This window comes from Pseudophryne corroboree, chromosome 4 (genome assembly GCF_028390025.1).
Source record: "Pseudophryne corroboree isolate aPseCor3 chromosome 4, aPseCor3.hap2, whole genome shotgun sequence".
In the NCBI taxonomy this organism is placed as follows: Eukaryota; Metazoa; Chordata; class Amphibia; order Anura; family Myobatrachidae; genus Pseudophryne; species Pseudophryne corroboree.
This window is the reverse complement of record NC_086447.1, coordinates 382,030,927-382,057,631: the sequence shown is the minus strand read 5'-3', so window position 1 is coordinate 382,057,631 and position 26,705 is coordinate 382,030,927. Positions and strand designations below refer to the sequence as shown.

Here is a 26,705-nt window from a genome sequence, read left to right as displayed (position 1 = left end):
GCAAAAGGGGTATTAATCACATAGTTCTGGTAACCATCTAAAGTCAAGGGCAGGTAGCTTATAAGGTAAGGTCAGTAACTTTTCTGGGGTTATGGGGATAAAGAGGGCTATGCAGAAACCTGTATCAAGCTGAGGTCAAGGTAAGCAGTGAGAATCCAGTAACAAGCAGTTAACTAATGTTAAGTCAAAGCTCAATTGAGGTGACAACAAATAAACAAATTACAAAAGCCTGGTGTAACATATAGGAAGCTATTTAAATCCTCAAGAGACAATTGAAGTGGGTCTGAAAATCCACCCACTTTATAATAATATAACTGTGGTACCTGAGAGAGTGATGTACCAGGGAAGGAGAGTGTTGCCTAGCCCTGGCAGCACTTTTTACCTTGTATGGAGTAAGGGTACAGTGGAAAGTTCTCCTCTTTGGAGTGTGGATCCTGACTGTGACCATCATAGCCCTGCACCATAACTGTATTGCCAGCAAGTCTACATGGAGTAGCCCGAGAGCCTTTCCAGGCAGCAGGTTGGCCATCCAGGCACCCCAGAAGCTGAATAGGGGACACCAAAGCATCAGTGGTGCTGTCCAAGCATACTTGCAGCATGGATGGTATCAGATGCACAACAACTAGTTTTGTCCCTGCTTTATCATGATATAAGTCAATGGTTCCAGTTGAGCAATCTATAGTAGGAAAGGCTAATAAAAAAATTAAGTTATCATTAATATAAATTTATGCCTACCACACATACAATGACATATACATTTTCAATGAAATAGCTCAAAATATCAGCATATTAGGATAACAAATTCGGGATTAGAGTCAGAACTATACCTTCATACTAAAAATGTACAGTATATTTAAATAGAATCAAGGAAGGACTCCTCTCCTTAACCTTATATATTAATGTTAGATACAATAGATCATTAGATAATTTAAATTCCAATCACAGGTATCATGTGTTCTTCAAACCACTTGTATTTATTTAGCTTCACATCAAATACCATATGTTCCAGACATCTACTGTATGTCCACTTTGATAGAAAAGTGATCGATAATCCTCTGATGGAGAGTAGGTATCTGGTTTCCACATATTCCAATATAAGCTGCAACAGGTTGGTCTGATTTCTCAGGAGGTAAGAGATGCCCTGATAGCAGATCAATGTTGCGCCATACTTCTATGTGCACTATTTTTAGTTTTTACAACATAACTCAAATCACAGTGGAGTTGATAAGATAATGTTAGAAACTGCCAGAGCATAATTTAGTTGCATAATTTAGATGATATTCTGATGGGTTATGGTAAACGTTAAACCTGTGGTAAGGTTTTTTTCAGTAGTACTTTGAATTTGAAGTCATTGCTTGAATCAAAGCACCAACCTGCTCTTTCATTTTAAGGTGCTAAAATTAATAACTCTTAATTTAATTTTATTTCTGTTTTACCCCCCCAAAAAATCACGAGTAACAATATAACCTAAATAAAATCAAATTGTATTTAATTTTTAACCATCAGAACCAGGCTCTAAACTGAAAACAATAACTTCTTCTCTATTTTTGCTAACAAACTCACACAGTTAATTATAAAATACATACACTGCATAAAATACACAAAACCAAAACTAAATAAGACTCGGTGGAGTAATAAGTGACTCAAAGGAGAGAGTCCTTTAAATATGTTACTATATCAGAGAATATACAAGAATAAGATCAGAAAAGATTTTGCTCATCTAGAAACTTGTTCTTAAAGATTGCTTTTATTACAGCAGTGTTTAAGATTTTCTTGTTTGTATTTTATTTTAAACATTTTTTGTTTGAATTTTGATAAATTGTTAATTTAAAAATATACTGGTAATGAAGAAAACATTGTTTAATGTGTGGTATGATTCATTATTAAAAATTTAATTAGCAGGTTCATATTTTGTTACATTCTTCTTTTTCTTCTTCTTATTTTTATTATTAATACCTTTTATTTATATGGCACCGTATATAAAAACCATTTCACATTAACATGGCATTCAGTTTGACAGATCTTGTGATATCTTCAGATTTCCCACATATAGCAATAAACGTATTTAACCTAGAAATCAGTTACAGTTAAATGTATAGAAAATGAACTTTTTTTCTCAGAAATTTGTATAATTGATTTTATAATTACATATTTCTTTATATTTACAGTTTCATGTTTCTTTAATTTTACCACACCTTCTGGAATTATTCTTTCACCAAACTATCCTGAAGAATATGGAAACAACATGAACTGTGTGTGGTTAATAATATCTGAGCCAGGAAGCAGGATTCATCTAATCTTCAATGACTTTGATGTGGAACCACAGTTTGATTATGTCGCTGTAAAGGATGAGGGCATTACTGAATTGCCTGCTCCTGGTACATTTTCAGGAAATGAAGTACCCTCTCAGATTGCAAGCAATAGCCATGTTGTTCGTTTAGAATTTCAATCAGATCACTCAACTACTGGAAGAGGATTTAATATTACCTATACAAGTAAGCAGGGCTTTTTAAAAAGTGTATTAATAGCATTTTTAATAGCGTGAATTCTTGGCAAATGCGTGACCTGAACAATGAGATTCAATTACTGGTTTTCATATTTTATTGTTAAGAGCATATTATACAGCCTTTAGGGATGAATGTTTCACATTTTAAGTTTATTTTGCATTTCATAAGTTGGGAGTAAAGCAAAAAACAAACAAACAAACAAACAAACAAACAAGCAAGCAACTGTGCACCTTGGAAAAACCATGTTGCATTGCAGGTGGGGCAGATGTGCAGAGAGATTTAAATTTGATAGGGGCATGTCAAAACTCAAATCTTAATTGCAAAGTTATAATAAAGCTGTGCAGTATTTGTGGGCTACATGCAGAAGAAGCCAGTATTTACAGTACCCTGCATTCAAGAAGAAAAATAATTATTTTGCACCCCTTGAAGTGCAACATGGTTTGTTCCAGATACAAAGTTACGTTCTTTTTTTTTTTTTTTACTACCAACTCAGAATCAGACCCATTTCTTCTCACTATGCTATCAGAGTTTTTTCAGGCCACAGCTATTTGCCTTGTGTTCCCTCCCTCTCAGTGCAGATTGCTAGGCATGTTTTTTTTGCAAAAGTGAGTAAGATGAAAAATAAAAAGTATGGAGAGGAGTAAACGTTCATATTTTTTTCCATGTAACCAGAGAACAATTCTATTGCTTCAAACTACCTAGGGCTAAAAAAAATTTGCATTTTCTTTAGCTGTCATCCAATTGACCGCAAAACAGGAAAATATATGGGGAGATAGCCCAGCATTGAAAGCTATTAATCACAATATTATACTATGCTCACTGCCCATATACTCAATACAAAAGAGACTGCAAAAAAAACGTACAGTTTTGTTCAAATGATCTTCATGATATGTAAATTGCTGCTCTGTTGGTTGCATGTTCAGCTCAATGCATAACACAATGACTCCCTTGTTATGTTATTACTTTGGGGTATATTTATCAAATGTTTCCACCAGTGATAGGGTTTTTTCTTCTTGTTATCACTGTTATTAACTCCCTAAGAGATATTACTGCTATTTATAACAGAGGTAGCCCTCACCTTCCATAAAATGGGGTGGTTTCTTAATGTACTACCTCAAAGTTTCTTTAATATCACTACTTTAGCAGTTAGGATAGGTTGAATTATTAATTTCTAGTACTCATTTACTAGAGCAAGTTTTACTGATCATAAGAAATTGTATTGTCTATTTGTGTTTTACATTGTGTAATAATGTGATGGTATTGCATTTTGTCCAATGCTATTTCCATCAAACTCGCTTGCTACTAAAAAAAAAGAGAATATCCTTGTGAGATAATTTCCAGTATAGTCAATCAGAGGTGTATCTAATTTTTCCCCCAAAAAAGTATTCAAATAATGTAATCATTTATGAAAATATTTCTCAGAAAAATATATATGTGCATATGCACCCACAACAATTATTTTTTTAAATCTTTTTAGCTTTTGGTCAAAATGAATGTCATGATCCTGGAATCCCTACAAATGGAAGAAGGTTTGGAGATAGATTTCTTCTTGGAAGCTCAGTATCTTTTCATTGTGATGAAGGCTTCATTAAAACACAAGGGTCTGAGTCCATCACTTGTATTATACAGGAGGGCAATGTTGTATGGAGTGCTTCTGTTCCAAGATGTGAAGGTGATATATTACCAAGAGTTCTGACATATACTGTATCTTTTTGGTGCACTGTACAAGTTTAAGAATATTACACTTAATCACATATAGGGCCTGACTCAGAGATGTACACAATGTCAATGTTGCACTCAATGGAGCGATTATTTGTGACTACAAAGTGAGTATCAGGTAGTCATCCTTTGGGAAAGGTAAATGGGGTTGGCAAAAGAAATACATGCATGTTGGCAAAATCAGCCACAGCGAATTAGCTTGCAGCCAGAAAGTCCTCAGCATCTTAGGAGAGACACTTTTTCTGAGACAACATAGACTTACTCAGAAGTTTGATGGTCGACAATCTCCATCTGATTTTTTTTGCATTTGTACATAAGCAGTGGATGTGAGATGACAGCAATGGATTTCTCTAATCAAAGGACATCATCTGAGTTAATTGCATTTTTTTGCAATTACACAGTGAGCAAAATTGTGAATGTATTTGAGTACAACTCTGAATCAAGCCCACAGTAAATACATATGTCATGTTTGGTTGATGGAAGTACTACTAGAATAATTTTAAATATTTAAAATAGATTCTAAGACATTGTACAGTGTAGGTGTACACAGAAATTCCACTGTAAAGAGCCACTAAACCTAGAATGCAAGTTCATTCAATAAGAAAAAGACAGATTGACACATTAACAAATATAGGTGTAAGAAGTAGAACCCCAGCATTGACTGAAGTAAATTTATTTATGCTGTTGGATTGTTCTCTGTTATCATTCTTTTCAATTACCAAAGAGTGGCGAAAGTATTCTTAAATACATTTATACAATGAAGTATTGTGTGTTTCAAGGTAAATCACTCCTGCTTATCTGAAATGTTTTATTTTTATTTTCAATAAAATTAATCATTTCTTATTTCCCTTGCTTTTATCTTACTCAATAAACAATTACAATATATTTTATGCTTCCCCTGGCAAATACAAAAGGTAAATGATTGGGGCCTGCTGCCAAGATGAACATAGGCTGGTGGTTCCCAAACTTGGTGCCGTGGCACCCTGATGTTCCTCAGGGTACTTGCAGGGGTGCCCTGAGTTGGTGGTCCAGGAACAAGTCAAATTATATATGGAAAATGTAATAGGCAAAAACTAGTGCTTGTGGCTTCCACTCATAAAATATATTAACATACAGAATCAAATGTTGTCCTTCACCAAATAACAGACCTTAAGGTTGACATATAAACACAATTTACTTACATTAATATTTTATTCTGAACTTCTTAATAAGAAACTTTTGGCCTAGGGGTACCGTGAAAAAAATTATTATACACGAAGGGGTGGTGATTCAAAAAAATTTGGGAACCACTGACATTAGCCATCTTTTGTGAATGTACACTGAGTATGCTATAAAAATAAGCACACACACATATACTACAGTCAGAGTCTTACAATGTAGGAAGAGGTGTTATCAAGTAGACAAAGTTCAGAGAGGTTGTGTGCACACAATTGCAGAAATATACAGATCCCCAAATAAGGAGGTGTATACACTTAGTATACTGTAGGTGCAAGTACCCGCTGATGATGACTAGTAGTAGACAAGGTGCATATGCTGCCCATCCAGAAGAGTTCTCCTCTTGTGATGCATACAGCTCTGTATATGAGTGAAAATACACATATTTTCCATGCATGTTTATTCTCTGAGTAATATATTCCAAATATATTACATCTCCGCATCAGTCCCCTGTAGTGTTACTTGGTAAAACACAGTAACTATTGTGAAAAGCAGTATAGTTTACGATACACATTAGAGCTTAGGGTGCCCAAAACAACACAGAACAGCAAAGCTTTACATAGAGTGCATATTTACAATACTGACCCAAAGAATTTTATAATAGTGTGAGGAAATTGGTATTAAAAATAACTCATTTTAACATTTTGTTCCTTAGCTCCATGTGGAGGACACTTAACAGCATCAAGTGGAATTATCATTCCTCCTGGCTGGCCAGGTTATTACAAAGATTCCTTGAACTGTGAATGGGTGATTGAAGCAAGAACTGGACATTCAGTTAAAATTAGTTTTGAAAGGTAGGAAGAAGTATGCAGTCAGTGTATTATATGCAAAGACCATTTATAAATAAAATAAATAAATTTTGTGTTTTCAAGAACCTTACATATTTTAGTAAAATGATGCACTAAATTGTATTGGTGCAGACCCTCATGTTTTTTTTATTGTGCAGTAGTACATATTTGGTTACACTAGTATGTGACATGTCAGAATTTATTTTATATGTCCAATCATATTCTGTTATTGTTTAAAGAACAGTTTAAAAAGAGCAGTGATGTAAAAAAAATAAACAACCTCTGATTTAAGAAGCTACTGTTGTCTGAAACATTTATTATAGGAGGTTTAATATTAAGTTATGTTAAAGATATGTTTACTTAAATACAGTATCTAGTACATACCTGTAGAATATGCCTAGTCAACTTAAATAACTGTAATACAGAAATAGTTTGTCATTTAAATGTATAACAAATAATTTTGTTAAAGGTTTCAAATTAGTTTATATGACAAATGCAATTTATGAACAGATTATTCAAGATTATGATTACAAGACTTTTATCTTTTTTTAAATCCACTTCTTTGCATTAATCTGTGCTGACAAGTATAATATTGTACATGGTTCTCAATTTATAGTTCAAGAGGTTAACATCGCTACAGACAAATCTGAATAGTATTCATTGAACAGTGTTGTATTGCATCAAGAGAGGGTGTCAATTCACTGCTAAGAAAAAAGATAGCCAGTAGACAATGATTTCATGCTTCATCATCTGTCATAAATCTAAGACCTAGAAATTCAAGGAGCAGAAAATTGTTAACGCAAGGTTCCACAAAAAGATGTAAACAGACATGCTGGGCGCTCTTCTGTTTAACTCTATAACCATAGTACATATTGATCAGTCTACAAGTTATAAACATTAAAGTGAATCTTTAAGCAAGTTTCTGTAATCAACATTTAATTACCAGGTGTAAGTGCACAGTGGGATTAAAAGCAGCAGGAATGCACTTATCAATTATTCCCTTTCAATTATGTTACCTAGTGAAGTTTAAACCATAGGGTATATACATTGGTATGATTACATTTATTGTTTACTCAGTGATTAATAGTAATACCATTATGATTCAGGGTGTCTTTCTTTAAAACATGTATATATAAATTTTAGCTTCATGCGACTTTTTACAATGCTGTACAGACACACAACGTTCTATTTGTTGCATATTATAATAAGGGGTTTTGGGGTTTGTTTAAAAAGCTGATACATTTCTGATTGGACAAATTGTGATTAGTTAGATTTAATTCAATAATTGTAAATGCTCTTTAATTTGCAACTTTTTTCTCTGATATCTCTTTAATTCAATATTTGTTTATGCGTTTGTTTTACCATAATGTATAGCTAAAATGTGTCACTATGCTATGATTAAATGCACCAACTATTAACACAGAGATTGATAGGTTGGACTTTAACTGTATTGATATACTGAATTACTATTTTATACATTATTATGGTGGATGTTATTTTGTGAATATGTAATTTTATCTAACTCATCACATATTCTTTGAACCACATCCATCATTTGTATCCAATGAGATTTACTTTGTGTTTTGAATCATTCTGTATAAAGCATGTACTGTGTGAATTTTATTAATGTTTTTTCTTATCCCAGATTTCAGACTGAAGTAAACTATGACATTCTTGAAGTGCGGGATGGCCCAGCCAACTCTTCGCCATTGATCGGAGAGTATCATGGAACCCAAGCACCCCAATTTCTCATTAGTACAGGAAATTATATGTATCTTCTATTTGTAACTGATAACAGCCGTTCCAATGTTGGCTTTCTAATTCGCTATGAAAGTAAGTTATAGCATCTGTTGTGATGTTAATTGTATTTATTGAATAAACACTACCAAGCATTACATGGCCTATAACTATTTTTTAGCAATTTGCTGTGGCATGGGATAACTTATGCCAGGAGCAACTGTTAAGACAAACACAAAAATTATACATCAATTGTAAAAACCTGATTTGCTGCTAAGGAAATCGAGTCATCATTTTGAAACATGTCATGAATGTAGCTTAGACTAAGAAGTCTACATACAGTCAGGTCCATAAATATTGGGACATCGACACAATTCTCATATTTTGGGCTCTATACACCACTACAATGGATTTGAAATGAAACAAACAAGATGTGCTTTAACTGCAGACTTTCTGCTTTAATTTGATGGTATTTATATCCAAATCAGTTGAACAGTGTAGGAATTAAAAAGTGGGAGGCACATGCAGAAACCGTTGTAAGGGGCCAAAGGTAATGGGACAAACTAAACAAATCAAACTTTCACTTTTTAATACTTTGTTGCAAATCCTTTGCAGTCAATGACAGCCTGAAGTCTGGAACGCATAGACATCACCAGGTACTGGGTTTTTATCCCTGGTGATGCTCTGCCAGGCCTCTACTGCAAACGTCTTCAGTTCCTGCTTGTTCTTGGGGCATTTTCCTTTCAGTTTTGTCTTCATCAAGTGAAATGCATGCTCAATCGAATTCAGGTCAGGTGATTGACTTGGCCATTGCATAACATTCCACTTATTTGCCTTTAAAAAACCTCTTTGGTTGTTTTTGCAGTATGCTTCGGGACATTATCCATCTGCACTGTGAAGCGCCGTCCAATGAGTTCTGAAGCATTTTACTGAATATGAGCAGATAATATTGCCCGAAACACTTCAGAATTCATTCTGCTGCTTTTGTCAGCAGTCACATTATCAATAACTACAAGGGAACCAGTTCCATTGGCAGCCATACATGCCCATGCCATGACACTACCACCACCATGCTTCACTGATGAGGTGGTATGTTTTGGATCATGAGCAGTTCCTTTCCTTCTCCATACTCTTCTCTTCCCATCACTCTGGTACAAGTTGATCTTTGTCTCATCTGTCATTACAGTAGGATGTTGTTCCAGAACTGTAAAGGCTTTTTTAGATGTTGTTTGGCAAGCTCTAATCTGGACTTCCTGTTTTTGTGGCTCACCAATGGTTTACATCTTGTGGTGAACCCTCTATATTCACTCTTGTGAAGTCTTCTCTGGATTGTTGACTTTGACACATATACACCTACCTCCTGGAGAGTGTTCTTGATCTGAGCAACTGTTGTGAAGGGGTTTTTCTTCACCAGGGAAATAATTCTTCTGTCATCCACCACAGTTGTATTCCGTGGTCTTCTGGGTCTTTTGGTGTTGCTAAGCTCTCAGATGTGTTCTTTCTTTTTAAGAATGTTCCAAACACTTGATTTCCACACCTAATGTCTTTGCTATCTCTCTGATGGGTTTGTGTTGATTTTTCAGCCTAACGATGGCTTGCTTCACTGATAGTGGCAGCTCTTTCGATCTCATATTGAGAGTCGACAGTAACAGATTCCAAATTCAAATGTCACATCTGGAATCTACTCCAGACCTTTTACCTTCTTAATTGACGAAATAACAAGGGAATAGCCCACTCCTGTCCATGAAATAGCTTTTGAGTCGATTGTCCCATTACTTTTGGTCCCTTAAAAAGTGGGTGGCACGTATAGAAACCATTGTAATTACTACACAGTTCACCTGATTTGGATGTAAATACCCTCAAATTATAGCGAAAAGTCTGCAATTAAAGCACATCTTGTTTGTTTCATTTCAAATCCATTGTGGTGGTGTATAGAGCCCAAAATATGAGAATTGTGTCGATGTCCCAATATTTATGGACCTGACTGTATGTGTTCTCCACATCTTTGCTCTGTGTGCTGCAAGTTGCTTTACACATAACGCATGAGTGCCATGTAACTTGGTAGCGCCAAGCATCTTTTTTCCATGAAAATGCATCTTAGATGCAAAGTAATGTATTAGGACACACAAGCAGCATCTGCTGATTAAAATGTTATGCAGCATGCCTATATTATTATTGCATTGTGTGTACCTAACTGTGAATATTCAATAGATTGATAAATATAATTTGTGAAAATAGTTTGAAAATACTGCACATTAATATACAGTAACAAGTCTCAAATGTAACATTAGTCAGTTTCTAAATATATAATCAAAATAGGCCTGAATCAAATTAAGCTTTCTGTTTTAAATAAGCATTGTGCTGGTATAAAATAAACAATAATTAAAAAATAAACAATAAATAATGCTATACCTGTGCCCTTTAAGGATTAGATATGTCTAATTGCATTATTATAATCTTTGTGTCTTAATGGAAATTAATTACTGTACATTTCCACAGTAAATTTCCAGTGTCATGTAAAAATCTTACAGTACATGTATGGGAAAATTCTAGTTACATAAACATGCATGGTATGAGTCCTACAAGAGCTATTAGGAATAATTGTAGTAGATTATTATAATTATTGATTTTGCCTGGCTAGAATATATGTTGCCTAGATTGCAGGCCTTCCAGTAAAAACATGTCGAACAAGATTCAAGTGCATCCTTCATACATCACATACTTTTATTAGAGCATATATAATACTATGACAGCACAGTGTTTATATGAATGAGGAGTCAAGGTCTCATCAACCCAGTAAATATATATGTTTGATTTCAATACACATTATCTTTCTACAACTCATAGACTGTCAAACAATATTTAATAGGATCTGCCTGACAGATCTTATTATTCCAAAATAACCCTGCAGGTACACATTTATAATTCAATTGTGCAGACCCTGGTTATCTGGCTACTACATTGTATTTGTGTGATTTCAAATTTTGTCGTTTACTTACAAAAATAAATGTTTGCAATGCAAATATACATTCTCACAGCATAGTGCACTATAGGACCTATCTACTTTTTTTCCACATTTTTGAAGGTTGCAATAGTTAAGAACATCTGATAAATAATTCAACACATGAAAATGACCACTTCTGATACTGCTTTCAGATCACAAACCCAGGTCGGACCCAGCTTTTGAACCCAGGTCCAACCTGGATCCGAGCAGGCTCAGACCCTTTCACATTGCAGTTTCAGCCTGGATTATACCCAGGTTATTCTCATGTTGGTGCCTTTTACACTGAACCCGGGCCACCCATGTTAAACACTGTGATGTGATTTAAAATGGACTTTTCTGGCTCACACTGATGAGGTTTCAAAGGAAATAAAAGGAGGTCTTGGGGTCTGCTCTGAGCAGACACATAAACAGCCAATCAGCGCCTTTGTCTGAGACCTGGGCTGAATATCTCAGAAGCTTTCACACTGCATAGCAACCCTGGTCTGACCCGTGTTTAACCCTTCTCTTAAACTGGGTTGAAATGCCGGGTTGCTCAACAACCCGGCAATAACCCAGGTTATGTTTGTGATGTGAAATGGGTATGAAAGTATTTGGTTTCTACAGACTTACTTGCTGGACTCTTGTTCAGATAATAAGTCATATTAAATACAATGCAATATTTTAGTCATAACTTGTGTTCCTGTTCTCTTTCTGTTTTGTTTTCTTTTGTGGAAAAGAAAGAGCATATGGATGCTATTAAAATTCATCACAGTATAAACTGTGTTGTAATTTCAAATTGGTCTCTTAATAAAACAATTAAGATTTCATTCATCCACTGCAATCAGTTTAATCACTGGATGCACCAATGTGTTCCACAATTGTACTAACTGCTTTCTGTGCAGCACTATAGTACGATTGAAAGGCTTAACTTTGAATCCCACTGAACACGCCAGAGGATTTTCTGCAAGTTATTACATTTAATGCTCTCACTGCCATTGAATTAAAATGTATGTCTGCATCACTTCACACTGCAGGTATCTGCAACTATATATTTTACATCACTACAGTGCTCACAGATCATGTTGATAATTACAGAATGTAAGAATGTAAGCTCTCACAAGCAGGTCCCTATCCCCTCATGTGCTTTTCCCTCTATTATACTATCTTCTACTCCAATTTTACCGAACCCTCAATGTCTGCCACCCTGATGATTATTAAAGTGTCCTGTCCCATGGTGCAGCAATGTTAATATACTATGGTGTAAATTTACCAAGGTGGGAGTTTTTTAGAATCAGATTCTATCTATTATCTTCTAGAAGCAGCTAGATAAATGTTAAGTAGAATCTGATTGGTTGCTATGAGCACCATCACCAGTTCTAGAACTCTCCCATCTTAGTAAATTTACCCCCATGTATTTGTCCTACATTGTCTTGTACAGTAAGTCATTGTTTTCTTGTTTTGCTCATTTGTTTAGGGTATGGGATCCTGGCAGTCATCATACCGACACCATGATCCCAGCCGCCAGAAGGCCTGCGGGCTCGGTGGCTAGCTGCACTCGCCAAAGATTCTATTCCCACTCTATGTGTGTCATGGACACCCACAAGTGAGAAAAGCCCCTGTTAGCTGGGATTCCGGATGTCAGCATTGTTAGTGGCTGGGATTATGGTGTTGGTATCCTGACAATGTAATCACATCCTTTTGTTTATGTACTTTCTTAGGCACTGCAGAACCCTTTGTGGCGACATATAAATAATCAATAATAATAATTACAGTCTGTAACTGTTAAAACAGCATCAGTGAACTGGAACAAACCCAACTTACACAGAAGCTTCGAGTGTCCTAGACCATAAATCTCTATAGGATTGCTCTGGCCAGTGACATAGGAGGAACTCCCAGTATGCCATCACTGTTGTTTTCCTGACATGCAAAGCTATTTTATAGCATATGAAAGCATGGTACTACAAAAAGATACCTTAAAAATAATAAGAAAAAAGTATAACAACAAATAAATAAACAAACAAATAAGTGTATACACTTATGATCCACACACATGTAGATCCATCCCCCAAGTCGCAGAATAAAATGTGTGTAAATGTTGTTATGGAAATAATCTTAGATAAGCATACAGCATATTTAAAATTCCTGTTTTTCCCCTATATAATGCCTATAAATTACAACTATGCTTACTAATAACAAAAGAAAGGTTTACCTGTCCTCGAAAAAATAATATAAAAGTCACCCAAGAGAAGACAAAAGTAGTTATTCATTGTGAATCCAATGCTAAATACTGCAAATTGGTGTAGACTCCCGAGTAAGGATCTCAGCTCAGACATTGAAAAATAATTATTGAAAACTAGTATTTTGTTCTCCTTATTCTCTGGGTCTCTAACTATTGTGGGTGTTGTTGCAGGGCTTTTTTTTGTATTATCTCTTTTAGGACATAATTTGGTGGTGGTGGTGGTGGTGGGGGAACTTCTGTACCATCATTGGCTGGAGGGGGTGGCCAAGTTCACTGGGGAAATAAAGATGCACTCAGGCATTAGGCATCCATTGAGAGCTATAATTGGATAGGACCTCCTTTTAGCAATGTATCTTGTTCTAGACACATAGGCTCATTATAAATTGATGAAACTTGCAAAAATTTATAAATCTTATCCTGTTTTCTGACAAAATGATTTAAAATTTCTCCACCAAACTACTGTATGTAAAATTAATCTTTGTAAGTTGTGTACTTCAGGTGTTACTCTGGAGTCTGATTCTTGCCTTGACCCAGGCATTCCAATAAATGGTCATCGGCATGGAAAATACTTTGGTATTGGTTCCTCTGTGACTTTTACCTGTGATTCTGGTTATATTTTAAGTGATGATGAACCATTAATTTGTGAAAGGAACCATCAGTGGAACCATGCATTGCCCAGTTGTGATGGTAAGTAGTCTGATGTAGTATTGAATGATCAATCAGATTATTTAAAAATGTAGTTTTCTACAGTACATTAAAATCACAAATATTTCATTATCATATTTTATAACATAAATATAAATTATTCACATACATATAATAGTTCAGCTATCAACATTTTCTATAGCAAGCATTTAATCTTCAATATAGAGTTTAAATATATAGTGCTAATTTTGGTTTGTATTCAGTAAAAGTATTCATTCTAACACACAAGAAGCTTGTGGGGTAAATGTGACATTTTTGAAATTTGAGTCTACTACTTTCTAAAGTAAATGATGACAGTGTTAACATGCATGAAAAGAAACATGCCCAGTCTCAGTTTTACCCAAGTTATACATGGAAACAACTGTGTTGCAATATTAATGTCATATATGTATACAAAACAGAAACACATTTACTATCATCACTAACAATAATATTCTGCAAATCTGTGTGTACAGTATGTAGCAAAAAAAATAAAATAAAATAAAGAGGGTCTTATCATGTTTTGATCTAAAAATTTACTCTTGCAGCCCACATCAAGGTACCCAAATTTTCTGCAAGCCCTTACCCTGCATACTGTATATGCTCAGCATACCATTGCTTTGCAGTTAAATGTACTCACCTCCCAAATTCAGTACATCTATACAGGGTTTGCTTGTGAGCCAAGCCCAACTAGGCCTTTTATAGCCTAATTCTTTTTAAACAAAACTGAAAAGAAATATGCCCAAGTTCAGTTGTACACTTATCTTACATGGTATCAGCTGCATGGCAATATTTATGTCATATATGTATACAAACTAGAAAGTCTTTTGCTAATTATTAGAACATATTTGAGAGTAGTAGCAGACAATATCTAACCTGGAGTCTACAAAGTATCATGTGTTCACCAGGGACACCAGCATGGGGTCTAGAATGTATCCTTACTTCACTGTAAGACACTCACAGAATTAGCCAATTGGCAAACCCAATGAGACTGCAGATGACAGCGCCAGACCAGAAGACAAGACTCAGATGACATTGGGAACAGGTCAAAAGACATACAGCATAGATCAGGTGATGGAATACATTGAGCAGACTGGTCTAGTCAGGCATATTGCAGTTGGTCAATAAACATAGCAGCTGCACCCCCTGCACCTATGGTATATTAGCTACACCCTTGCTGGCAGTTGCAGGTTATTACCAATGACATATGCACACCTTCAATACTGACTATTGCAGACCATCAGTAATACTTATATGTCCATAAAATTCTTTAAATAACAGAAAAAAAATGCAAAATGGGAAAAAATGTTATTCTAAAATGTAATATTCTATTATATTCTATTTTATTCTACAAAATATACAAGACTAGATGTTGGTACTGCATTGCTAGCCTATAGACAATTATATTTTCTGCAACATCATCACTGTCAGGTGATTTGTTCATCTTAAAATAATATTTTGAATTTCATATCAAAGTATTTTCTGTCTACATTCCCTTTTTATCTATAAAATAGAAAAGAAATAACTCCCTGTTGTGTGCAATGGAATCACTTACTGAATATATTAGTTAGGAATTGGAAACATCTCTATATGAATGAAAATCTGTTTGTCCAAGGGACCACTTGGCGATTTCTCTAATGCCGTGAATGTTTATGAGCATCCTTTATAAATAAAAAATAACTATTCTAAATGAATAATTCAGCAAGGTAGTTTAGCCTTTGTATCAACTGTGCACCTCTACTGGGAAAATTGGATAATTTTAGCATATTAAATCACACAGGTGTCAGTTTCAAATATACATTTGTATTGTGTATAATTACGATTAAACACTGAACTGTTTATCAAATTTGAACAATCTAAATTAACTATAGTTAAATATAATATTAGAAATGTGCTAATTGGGATATCCTTGCTGTTTTGTGTGATGATCAACCATTCCATTATAATTAGCTAGTGCGTAAGCAAAAATATTTTATTTGTATCAGAAAAATGACCTTTGACAACTCAAACTTGTGATATCATTTACAAAAGCATATTTAAGAGTTTTAAAAAAAATTAATACAATACACGACAGTCATAAGTGGATGTGTCAACTTTTTTTTATCTACATTGCATTTTGTAACAATAATAAATCTATTTTCTATCCATATTTTCTATTTCAGCTTTATGTGGGGGATACATTCATGGAAGATCTGGGAAAATTCTTTCCCCAGGTTTTCCTGATTTTTATCCAAACTCTCTAAATTGTACCTGGACAGTTGAAGTATCCCATGGAAAAGGTATGTGATATGTTACATTATATTTGTGGCTTTTTATTGCAAACTTGGTGGTTATACAGTTTCTTAACTCAAGATAAAGTGGTATTTACTAACCTATGGTTTAAACTTCAGACTTACAAACTTTTTGATTTGCAGTTTTGAAACCATGTGAATTACAAATATCATTTGGAAAAGTTATTTGGAATAGCAGTGTTTAACACTGAAAACCCAATTTTAACACATAAAAGGAATACACACTGTTCCATGTATAAATCTCTTCTACTGCTAAGGATAAGAAGGGAAGAAAACTTGCCCACAATCCCTCCATAGCTAGTTTCTGGTCCACGAAACTCAGGTGCACTGTTATTTGAAATACATCAGGGGTTGATATAGTGTTGCCTCCATCCACTGCTATTGGATACTGTAGTTTTAGACCTGCAGTTAAGCCAATGCATAATGTACCCATCAAGGAAATTCAGGAGTGTGGTCATCCACCAGAGGGGATGTGACCATACATCACATACTGCATTAGTTCTAGAAAAGGTGAAATACATGCCATTTTTAACAAAATTCAACTATCTAAGCTCTTACTACTGGGCTACCAGGGATGTGTGGTGAGGAAAGTGGCTCAGGAGACACTGGCTAGTACCAGAGCCAGATTTACACACAATATATGAGCCAAAGGGTTCCTGTTTGCATTACACAGAAGTGCAGCAGTATATATTGTTGGAAATGTGGTGAGTTTTGATCTGAAATGTGTGAAAAGGGTAGGCAGGCAAGATATTTATAATATATTCTTTGCATTTTTCATATGCTTTATGTAGTCAAAACTCTGGCTTATACTGTACATTAGTTTAACAGGAAATGCACTACCTCACCTGCCCTTCCCCATTGGTAGTCACTATGAGCTACCAAATTATTATTATTACACATTTTACTCAAATTACCAATAAAAATGAAAATGTATTTTCATTTTCAACTGAAGGTTTTATTATGAAAACCTATGTCTTGAATACCATGTTTTGCTGTTTTAGAAAGGTGGATTATCTCTGAAGCCTTTCTTGGTGTTGGTTAGGTATTTACTGTCTTGCAATTTCAATCAATAACAAAAGGCTTTTTTGGCCATTTTAGGCAGGTTGTTTTTGATTTTGAAGGTGATTTAAGCAAATTAATGTTTTTTTTCCTGAAAGTTAAAGGTTTAATTTGTATGGGTATTGCATAATCTAGATACTGAGGTTGATACTGGAATGTGACCAGTCCAAGAGGTATCAAGATTAACTGAGCACAGGAGTGAGAAATGCATCATTAGTGACAGAGTTATGTGGTTTTTAACAAACTGCATGGCAAGCCTCCACTAATTATTATTAAATATAAAATTAATTGTGGAAACAGTTGAGATAGCTCATGCCACTTATTTGACTGTTTGAAAGGGTTGAAATAAATGAAGTAAAACATCATGGATTATACTGTTCTTTTTATTTCTATTATTATATAGATAAAATGTCAGCACACCTTTCTTTGACTAATATATCTTAATCAGATATAAAAGTTCTTGTATTACAAAATGAATGTTCTTGAAATCAAGTGTAGCATTTTACTGTTTGTCAGACTTTGGCACAAATTGGTGGAAGGAAAGATACATGTTATAAGGTGTTTCTAATGCAAAATTCAATATTTAAATAATTTACAGTAGAAATAGGTGAACTGTACTACATTACTTTCCATTGTACACCAGAACAGCACTGCATATTGATTACTGTTTTAATGTTACATTTTTGTAAAGCTCTGACTATAGTATAATGCCTGGTCACCCAAAAAAATTAAATTCACAACTGTACACGAGTCTCCTCCTGGTTATAGAGAGATGCAAAGTTGAAATACAAAACAGCAAGGATATTACTACTCAAAAAACACTTTTACTAACATCTCTAACAATAATTTACATTTTTTTAACCTACATTTTGTATATGCAAGTGTGTTTCTTTGTGCTTTTATTACATTGTTACTATATGTTTCCCTGCTACACAAATAGGCAATAACATACTGTAGTTCACTGGTAAAAGTAATCAGTAGAGATGAGCGCCTGAAATTTTTCGGATTTTGTGTTTTGGTTTTGGGTTCGGTTCCGCGGCCGTGTTTTGGGTTCGAACGCGTTTTGGCAAAACCTCACCGAATTTTTTTTGTCGGATTCGGGTGTGTTTTGGATTCGGGTGTTTTTTTCAAAAAACACTAAAAAACAGCTTAAATCATAGAATTTGGGGGTCATTTTGATCCCAAAGTATTATTAACCTCAAAAACCATAATTTACACTCATTTTCAGTCTATTCTGAATACCTCACACCTCACAATATTATTTTTAGTCCTAAAATTTGCACCGAGGTCGCTGTGTGAGTAAGATAAGCGACCCTAGTGGCCGACACAAACACCGGGCCCATCTAGGAGTGGCACTGCAGTGTCACGCAGGATGTCCCTTCCAAAAAACCCTCCCCAAACAGCACATGACGCAAAGAAAAAAAGAGGCGCAATGAGGTAGCTGTGTGAGTAAGATTAGCGACCCTAGTGGCCGACACAAACACCGGGCCCATCTAGGAGTGGCACTGCAGTGTCACGCAGGATGGCCCTTCCAAAAAACCCTCCCCAAACAGCACATGACGCAAAGAAAAAAAGAGGCGCAATGAGGTAGCTGTGTGAGTAAGATTAGCGACCCTAGTGGCCGACACAAACACCGGGCCCATCTAGGAGTGGCACTGCAGTGTCACGCAGGATGTCCCTTCCAAAAAACCCTCCCCAAACAGCACATGACGCAAAGAAAAAAAGAGGCGCAATGAGGTAGCTGTGTGAGTAAGATTAGCGACCCTAGTGGCCGACACAAACACCGGGCCCATCTAGGAGTGGCACTGCAGTGTCACGCAGGATGTCCCTTCCAAAAAACCCTCCCCAAACAGCACATGACGCAAAGAAAAAAAGAGGCGCAATGAGGTAGCTGACTGTGTGAGTAAGATTAGCGACCCTAGTGGCCGACACAAACACCGGGCCCATTTAGGAGTGGCACTGCAGTGTCACGCAGGATGTCCCTTCCAAAAAACCCTCCCCAATCAGCACATGATGCAAAGAAAAAGAAAAGAAAAAAGAGGTGCAAGATGGAATTGTCCTTGGGCCCTCCCACCCACCCTTATGTTGTATAAACAAAACAGGACATGCACACTTTAACCAACCCATCATTTCAGTGACAGGGTCTGCCACACGACTGTGACTGATATGACGGGTTGGTTTGGACCCCCCCCAAAAAAGAAGCAATTAATCTCTCCTTGCACAAACTGGCTCTACAGAGTAGTATGTATGTATAAAGAAGAAAAAAAAACCACGGTTAGGTGGTATACAATTATGGACGGACTGCCTGCCGAGTGCAGACACAGAGGTAGCCACAGCCGTGAACTACCGTACTGTGTCTGCTGCGACTGGATGATAAATGATATAAAAAATATATATATATCACTACTGCAGCCGGACAGGTATATATTATATATTATATAATGACGGACCTGCTGGACACTGTCTGTCAGCAGAATGAGTTTTATTTTTATAGAATAAAAAAAAAAACACACAAGTGAAGTCACACGACGAGTGTTTAACTTTTTCAGGCAATCACAATATAAGTATACTACTAACTATACTGGTGGTCAGTGTGGTCAGGTCACTGGTCAGTCACACTGGCAGTGGCACTCCTGCAGCAAAAGTGTGCACTGTTTAATTTTAATATAATATTATGTACTCCTGGCTCCTGCTATAACCTATAACTGGCACTGCAGTGCTCCCCAGTCTCCCCCACAATTATAAGCTGTGTGAGCTGAGCAGTCAGACAGATATATAATATATATAGATGATGCAGCACACTGGGCTGAGCCTGAGCAGTGCACACAGATATGGTATGTGACTGAGTCACTGTGTGTATCGCTTTTTTCAGGCAGAGAACGGATATATTAAATAAACTGCACTGTCTGGTGGTCACTCACTATATAATATTATGTACTCCTGGCTCCTGCTATAGCCTATAACTGGCACTGCAGTGCTCCCCAGTCTCCCCCACAATTATAAGCTGTGTGAGCTGAGCAGTCAGACAGATATATAATATATATAGATGATGCAGCACACTGGGCTGAGCCTGAGCAGTGCACACAGATATGGTATGTGACTGAGTCACTGTGTGTATCGCTTTTTTCAGGCAGAGAACGGATATATTAAATAAACTGCACTGTCTGGTGGTCACTCACTAGTAAACTCTCTGCACTCTCTACACTTCTACAGTACTCCTCCTAGTCCTAAGCTCCAGTAAATCTCTCTCTCTTATAATCTAAATGGAGAGGACGCCAGCCACGTCCTCTCCCTATCAATCTCAATGCACGTGTGAAAATGGCGGCGACGCGCGGCTCCTTATATAGAATCCGAGTCTCGCGAGAATCCGACAGCGTCATGATGACGTTCGGGCGCGCTCGGGTTAACCGAGCAAGGCGGGAGGATCCGAGTCTGCTCGGACCCGTGAAAAAAACCATGAAGTTCGGGCGGGTTCGGATTCAGAGAAACCGAACCCGCTCATCTCTAGTAATCAGGAGGGTAATGTTTTACTCTGTCTGATGCCTGTGTTATATATTTATCTTTTATTATTTGACTTATTTTTGCAGGTGTACAGCTGGTATTTCACACCTTTCACCTTGAAAGCTCCCATGACTATCTGTTAATAACAGAGGATGGCAGTTTTATTCACCCTGTAGCCAGACTGACAGGTTCAGTTCTACCACCTACTATAAAAGCTGGACTTTTTGGGAATTTTACAGCTCATCTCCGTTTTATATCCGATTTTTCTATTTCTTATGAAGGATTTAACATTACATTTTCAGGTAAGGAATATATCTACACAAAAGACCCATGTTTAATGGGAGAATCGATGTTTTGGATACAGTATGTCAAATAAACAGTGAATTATTAAACAGTAATAACTGTCTTTAAAATCTTTGTTTTCTATTTCAATAGAACTTGGTAATGTCTATTTACATAGGTACATTTTTTTCAACCCTTGCCAATAGTAAATTCTGAGATATTCACAGTTTTTCAGCTCATGACATGATGTTTCAGTAAACTGAAATGTGAGATATTACATTTGCCAATGTTGAAGAGTGAAGAAATCCTGCAGAATAGTTTGAAAGTCTTTCATTTTTGTTTTGTATTAAACTTGCCTAACGCCACTGTCATTGTTGCACAGCTCAGCCTCACAGCTCTGGCTATGAGTAAAACAGTAAATGAAGATATGAAGTCATAGGGTCACATAAAGTTTAGACACCATGGGACCTATTTATTAAAGTACATTTGTGGGATATTCCCTGAAAACACCAGCAAATATAATGTATTCCCAAGAGGTACTGTATGTACAGAAGGACCATAGCAGATATCAGAAAGGGCAATCATGTTAATGGTGGGTGGCCATGGAAATTCTCCCACAGGCCTTGCACCCTGGGTGGTGGCACCATTCTCATTGCCCTAGTTATGGCTCTGCTAGCCCTGTAGGTTTTAGATACCCACAATTATGATTGAAACATTATGATAATTCTAAAAATCCTTCTTATTTAAACATCAAAGAAATACATTGCATGCATTTAGTCTGTCTTTAGAATGGCACAAAACATTACTAAGATGATTCACACATAAAAAATATAATCATAGTAAAGGTACAGTATGGGAAGTTTTACTTGAAAAATCATCTAGGAGGTCCAGAAAACCAGAAAAAAGGAAGTGTGGGCAGGACACACTGATCCTGTTGACCCCAAAATATTCAAGGGCTGAGTCACAAACTGTGTGATTCAGTCACAATCACAACCTGTGCAAGCATCTAAGTCACTAAAAAGTATCACAGTGCATACATCCCACAGTGTGTATGCACAGTGGCAAAGTAGCAATAGAGATTTATGGTATTTGAAGTGAATTGAAAATGTGCTGGTATTCCTTGGGCAATATTTGGGAGGTGGCTATTAAAACACACAGAGATGGTCCATCTTTGGGGCATATTATTTAGGTGTTGCAAATGTGCTGCTGAATTGGATGCAAGCTCAAATGCTTAATCAATTACATTGGAGACCATCCTCTTATGGAGAATTTGCATCTAGCATGGGGCTGGTGCAAGTTTCGATGGTGGTGACAAACGATAGTGTACAAAGATGCACTAAGTAGTATTTTAGTGTCCAAAGATGCTAAAAGTGGGTACTGTATCTCAGTTATTGAACATGGGGCATGAATAATGACCTAGAGATCAATGAAACCAACTACTGACTGGACCTACTCTAACTGTAAATTAAGGTCCTATGAAACAATTCTCTGATATAGAAGGAAATGTTAGCTCTCTCCATTGTATACACATCGTGCAATTTTGTTGGTGTTTTGATTATTATCACACAAATGGCCTTTAATTGGCATATGTTCAGTACCATCTGCCATTACAGAGTTTTTGGGAGTTTAATCAAATCATGACTGGTAAAGTTCATCAGCTAATAACTGACTCACCAAAACTGTAGGTTTGAGGAAAAGGGCTTATAAAAAAAGATTAGAATAGTATAAATCTCTGTGTGGAAAAAAGAAATACTATGATGATTATTATTACTATTATTATTATTATTTAATTGCATTTATTTATATGGCACTTCCAAGTGAAAAATAAAGAATTACAGTTTACTAAAAAAGTACAAACAGGCTGTTTAAGGGGATAAATGAATCAGTAAAATAATAAGATAACCAAGTGATTGACTTTAAAATAGTATCACTCAATGAGTGCCCTACAGTGGCAAGACAGAAAGGATCAAGACTGTGAGTTGGAGACAGGGATAGTGCAGTGAAAGAATAAGACTGTGGAGTGCCCTGCTTGTGAAAGCTTAAAGACTAAGGGGGATATTCAATTGGGCGCAAAATGTGGTAATTTACTGCAAGAACACTTTTCACACCTATTTCCTGAAGAGTAATGAAAACATGGCTTTTCGCCATTATGCATCCTCCCATATCTGACATATCCAATTGCAAATATGTGAAAATTGGATTCACACAATAATTACCACCAGCAAAACCAAATAAAAGTGTAGGTGAAAATAGGGAAATCTGCCTGTACCACCAAAATTCCAAAATATAAAAGTATAACCGCAAAGAAGTGTATTAGAGGTCATAATAAAAGTCTTTGTGGTTCTTAAATTGTGTCAAATGGCTGTTATATGCATTTTTCAAAAAAGTACAAAAACAATAGAAAGCAAGCATTCTTCAGCAAAATAAGTATTCAAATTAATTTAGGGGTACAATAAATGGGTATAAGCCATAGGTTCTCAAATGCCATCCTCAAGGCACCCCAACAGTCCAGGTTTTAGGTATATCCATGGCTCAGCACTGATGGTTAAATCAAATTGACTGAGGTGCTAATTAGGTCACCAATGGCAAAGCATGGTTAAACTTAAAACTGGACCATTAGGTAATTTTACACCACTTTAAAAAACTTAAAAAAAAGATTACATCCACCTTCAAGTCTAAACACATACCGTGGGGTATATTTACTAAGATTCGTAATTTCCGAAAATAGGTCAAAGTTCAATCACGAATGACATCGGCAGTGTAAAACTGCAACTTTTTGAATTGATTACGACTAATTTACTAAGCTGTCGTATTCGTATTTTTCTTTGCTTCCGATGTCGATGTCATTCGTGTTTTTTTACCTAATTTGACGGCAGTGATTAGCAAAACACTGCCGGTTTTTTTTACAATCAATCTCGGCCGGATCTGTGTGATCCGTGCTGGGGTTCGTATTTTTTTTTTTTTTTAAATTAAACAAAGTAAAATCCAAAAAAAAATTGCGTGGGGTCCCCCCTCCTAAGCATAACCAGCCTCGGGCTCTTTGAGCCGATCCTGGTTGCAGAAATATGGGAAAAAAAATGACAGGGGTTCCCCCATATTTAAGCAACCAGCATCGGGCTCTGCGCCTGGTCCTGGTCCCAAAAATACGGGGGACAAAAAGAGTAGGGGTCCCCCGTATTTTTAAAACCAGCACCGGGCTCCACTAGCTGGACAGATAATGCCACAGCCGGGGGTCACTTTTATACAGCGCCCTGCGGCCGTGGCATCAAAAATCCAACTAGTCACCCCTGGCCGGGGTACCCTGGGGGAGTGGGGACCCCTTCAATCAAGGGGTCCCCCCCCCCAGCCACCCAAGGGCCAGGGGTGAAGCCCGAGGCTGTCCCCCCCCATCCAATGGGCTGCGGATGGGAGGGCTGATAGCCTTTGTTGTAAAATAAAAGATATTGTTTTTAGTAGCAGTACTACAAGTCCCAGCAAGCCTCCCCCGCATGCTGGTACTTGGAGAACCACAAGTACCAGCATGCGGCGGTAAAACGGGCCCGCTGGTACCTGTAGTACTACCACTAAAAAAATACCCAAAAAAACACAAGACACACACACCGTGAAAGTATAATTTTATTACATACATACACACATACATACATACTTACCTTATGTTCCCACGCAGGTCGGTCCTCTTCTCCAGTAGAATCCAAGGGGTAACTGTTGAAGAAATTCTACTCACCAGATCCAGTGGTCCAGGCTCCTCGGCAAATCCAGGGATAATCCACGTACTTGAATAAAACAAAAAAACGGTTGCCCGACCACGAACTGAAAGGTGACCCATGTTTGCACATGGGTCACCTTTCCACGAATGCCAGAAACCCACTTTGCCTTCTGGCTAAGTGGGTTTCTTCAGCCAATCAGGGAGTGCCACGTTGTAGCACTCTCCTGATCAGCTGTGTGCTCCTGTCCTCACTGACAGGCGGCACACGGCAGTGTTACAATGTAGCGCCTATGCGCTACATTGTAACCAATGATGGGAACTTTCTGCCCTGCGGTGACGTCACTTTAGGTCAACCGCAGGGCAGAAAGTTCCCATCATTGGTTACAATGTAGCGCATAGGCGCTACATTGTAACACTGCCGTGTGCTGCCTGTCAGTGAGGACAGGAGCACACAGCTGATCAGGAGAGTGCTACAACGTGGCACTCCCTGATTGGCTGAAGAAACCCACTTAGCCAGAAGGCAAAGTGGGTTTCTGGCATTCGTGGAAAGGTGACCCATGTGCAAACATGGGTCACCTTTCAGTTCGTGGTCGGGCAACCGTTTTTTTGTTTTATTCAAGTACGTGGATTATCCCTGGATTTGCCGAGGAGCCTGGACCACTGGATCTGGTGAGTAGAATTTCTTCAACAGGTACCCCTTGGATTCTACTGGAGAAGAGGACCGACCTGCGTGGGAACATAAGGTAAGTATGTATGTATGTATGTGTGTATGTATGTAATAAAATTATACTTTCACGGTGTGTGTGTCTTGTGTTTTTTTGGGTATTTTTTTAGTGGTAGTACTACAGGTACCAGCGGGCCCGTTTTACCGCCGCATGCTGGTACTTGTGGTTCTCCAAGTACCAGCATGCGGGGGAGGCTTGCTGGGACTTGTAGTACTGCTACTAAAAACAATATCTTTTATTTTACAACAAAGGCTATCAGCCCTCCCATCCGCAGCCCATTGGATGGGGGGGACAGCCTCGGGCTTCACCCCTGGCCCTTGGGTGGCTGGGGGGGGGACCCCTTGATTGAAGGGGTCCCCACTCCCCCAGGGTACCCCGGCCAGGGGTGACTAGTTGGATTTTTGATGCCACGGCCGCAGGGCGCTGTATAAAAGTGACCCCCGGCTGTGGCATTATCTGTCCAGCTAGTGGAGCCCGGTGCTGGTTTTAAAAATACGGGGGACCCCTACTCTTTTTGTCCCCCGTATTTTTGGGACCAGGACCAGGCGCAGAGCCCGATGCTGGTTGCTTAAATATGGGGGAACCCCTGTCATTTTTTTCCCCATATTTCTGCAACCAGGATCGGCTCAAAGAGCCCGAGGCTGGTTATGCTTAGGAGGGGGGACCCCACGCAATTTTTTTAACAACAAAAAACACTTTCCCACCCCTTCCCATTGATATACATGCACGGATCTCATGGATCCCTGCATGCATCTCAAATCACGAATAAAAAAAGCAGGTCTGTTTTTTTTTAGGACTTTTTTGCGAATTGTAATTTTTCACGGCAGTGTTTTGTGTTTTTTTGCTTAGTAAATGACCGAGATTCGTATCTAAACAGGCGTAATTTGACCGATGGTGTATTCATTCGTAATTTTTTACCTGAACTAGCAAAAAATTACGAATGCCCTCATCACTGCCGTGATTAGTGTTTAGTAAATGACCGAGATTGACCGAGATGACACTTTGAAGAAAAATCGCAATCTCGGTCAAAATCGGGAGCTTAGTAAATATACCCCCTTGTACCCAAATTTCCATTATTTTGCACTTTTTGACCCCCAAAATGACATGTCATTATTGGCCAATTAAACATAATTAAATATTTCTATCTGTCTAATTAGTCATTAAGGGGAATGTCCAATGGGTTCAAAGCTAAATCCCAACATTTTTGCCTTTTCAACTGCTCAGAGTTGAACCTATGGAGAATTGTTGGCACAAATAATTGGGATACAG

At 37.2% G+C, this 26,705-nt stretch overlaps 1 protein-coding gene across 1 annotated transcript in view; it reads left to right on the top strand.

Moving 5' to 3' along the window:
- Nucleotides 1-26,705, top strand: part of CSMD1 (CUB and Sushi multiple domains 1) — a 2,470,978-nt gene that overhangs the window by 1,861,005 nt on the left and 583,268 nt on the right. Inside the window, 7 exon segments of the mRNA XM_063916678.1 lie at nt 2,169-2,495; nt 3,985-4,179; nt 6,097-6,235; nt 7,875-8,062; nt 13,687-13,875; nt 16,035-16,151; nt 20,810-21,025. Coding sequence (XP_063772748.1) covers nt 2,169-2,495; nt 3,985-4,179; nt 6,097-6,235; nt 7,875-8,062; nt 13,687-13,875; nt 16,035-16,151; nt 20,810-21,025 — 1,371 coding nt within the window.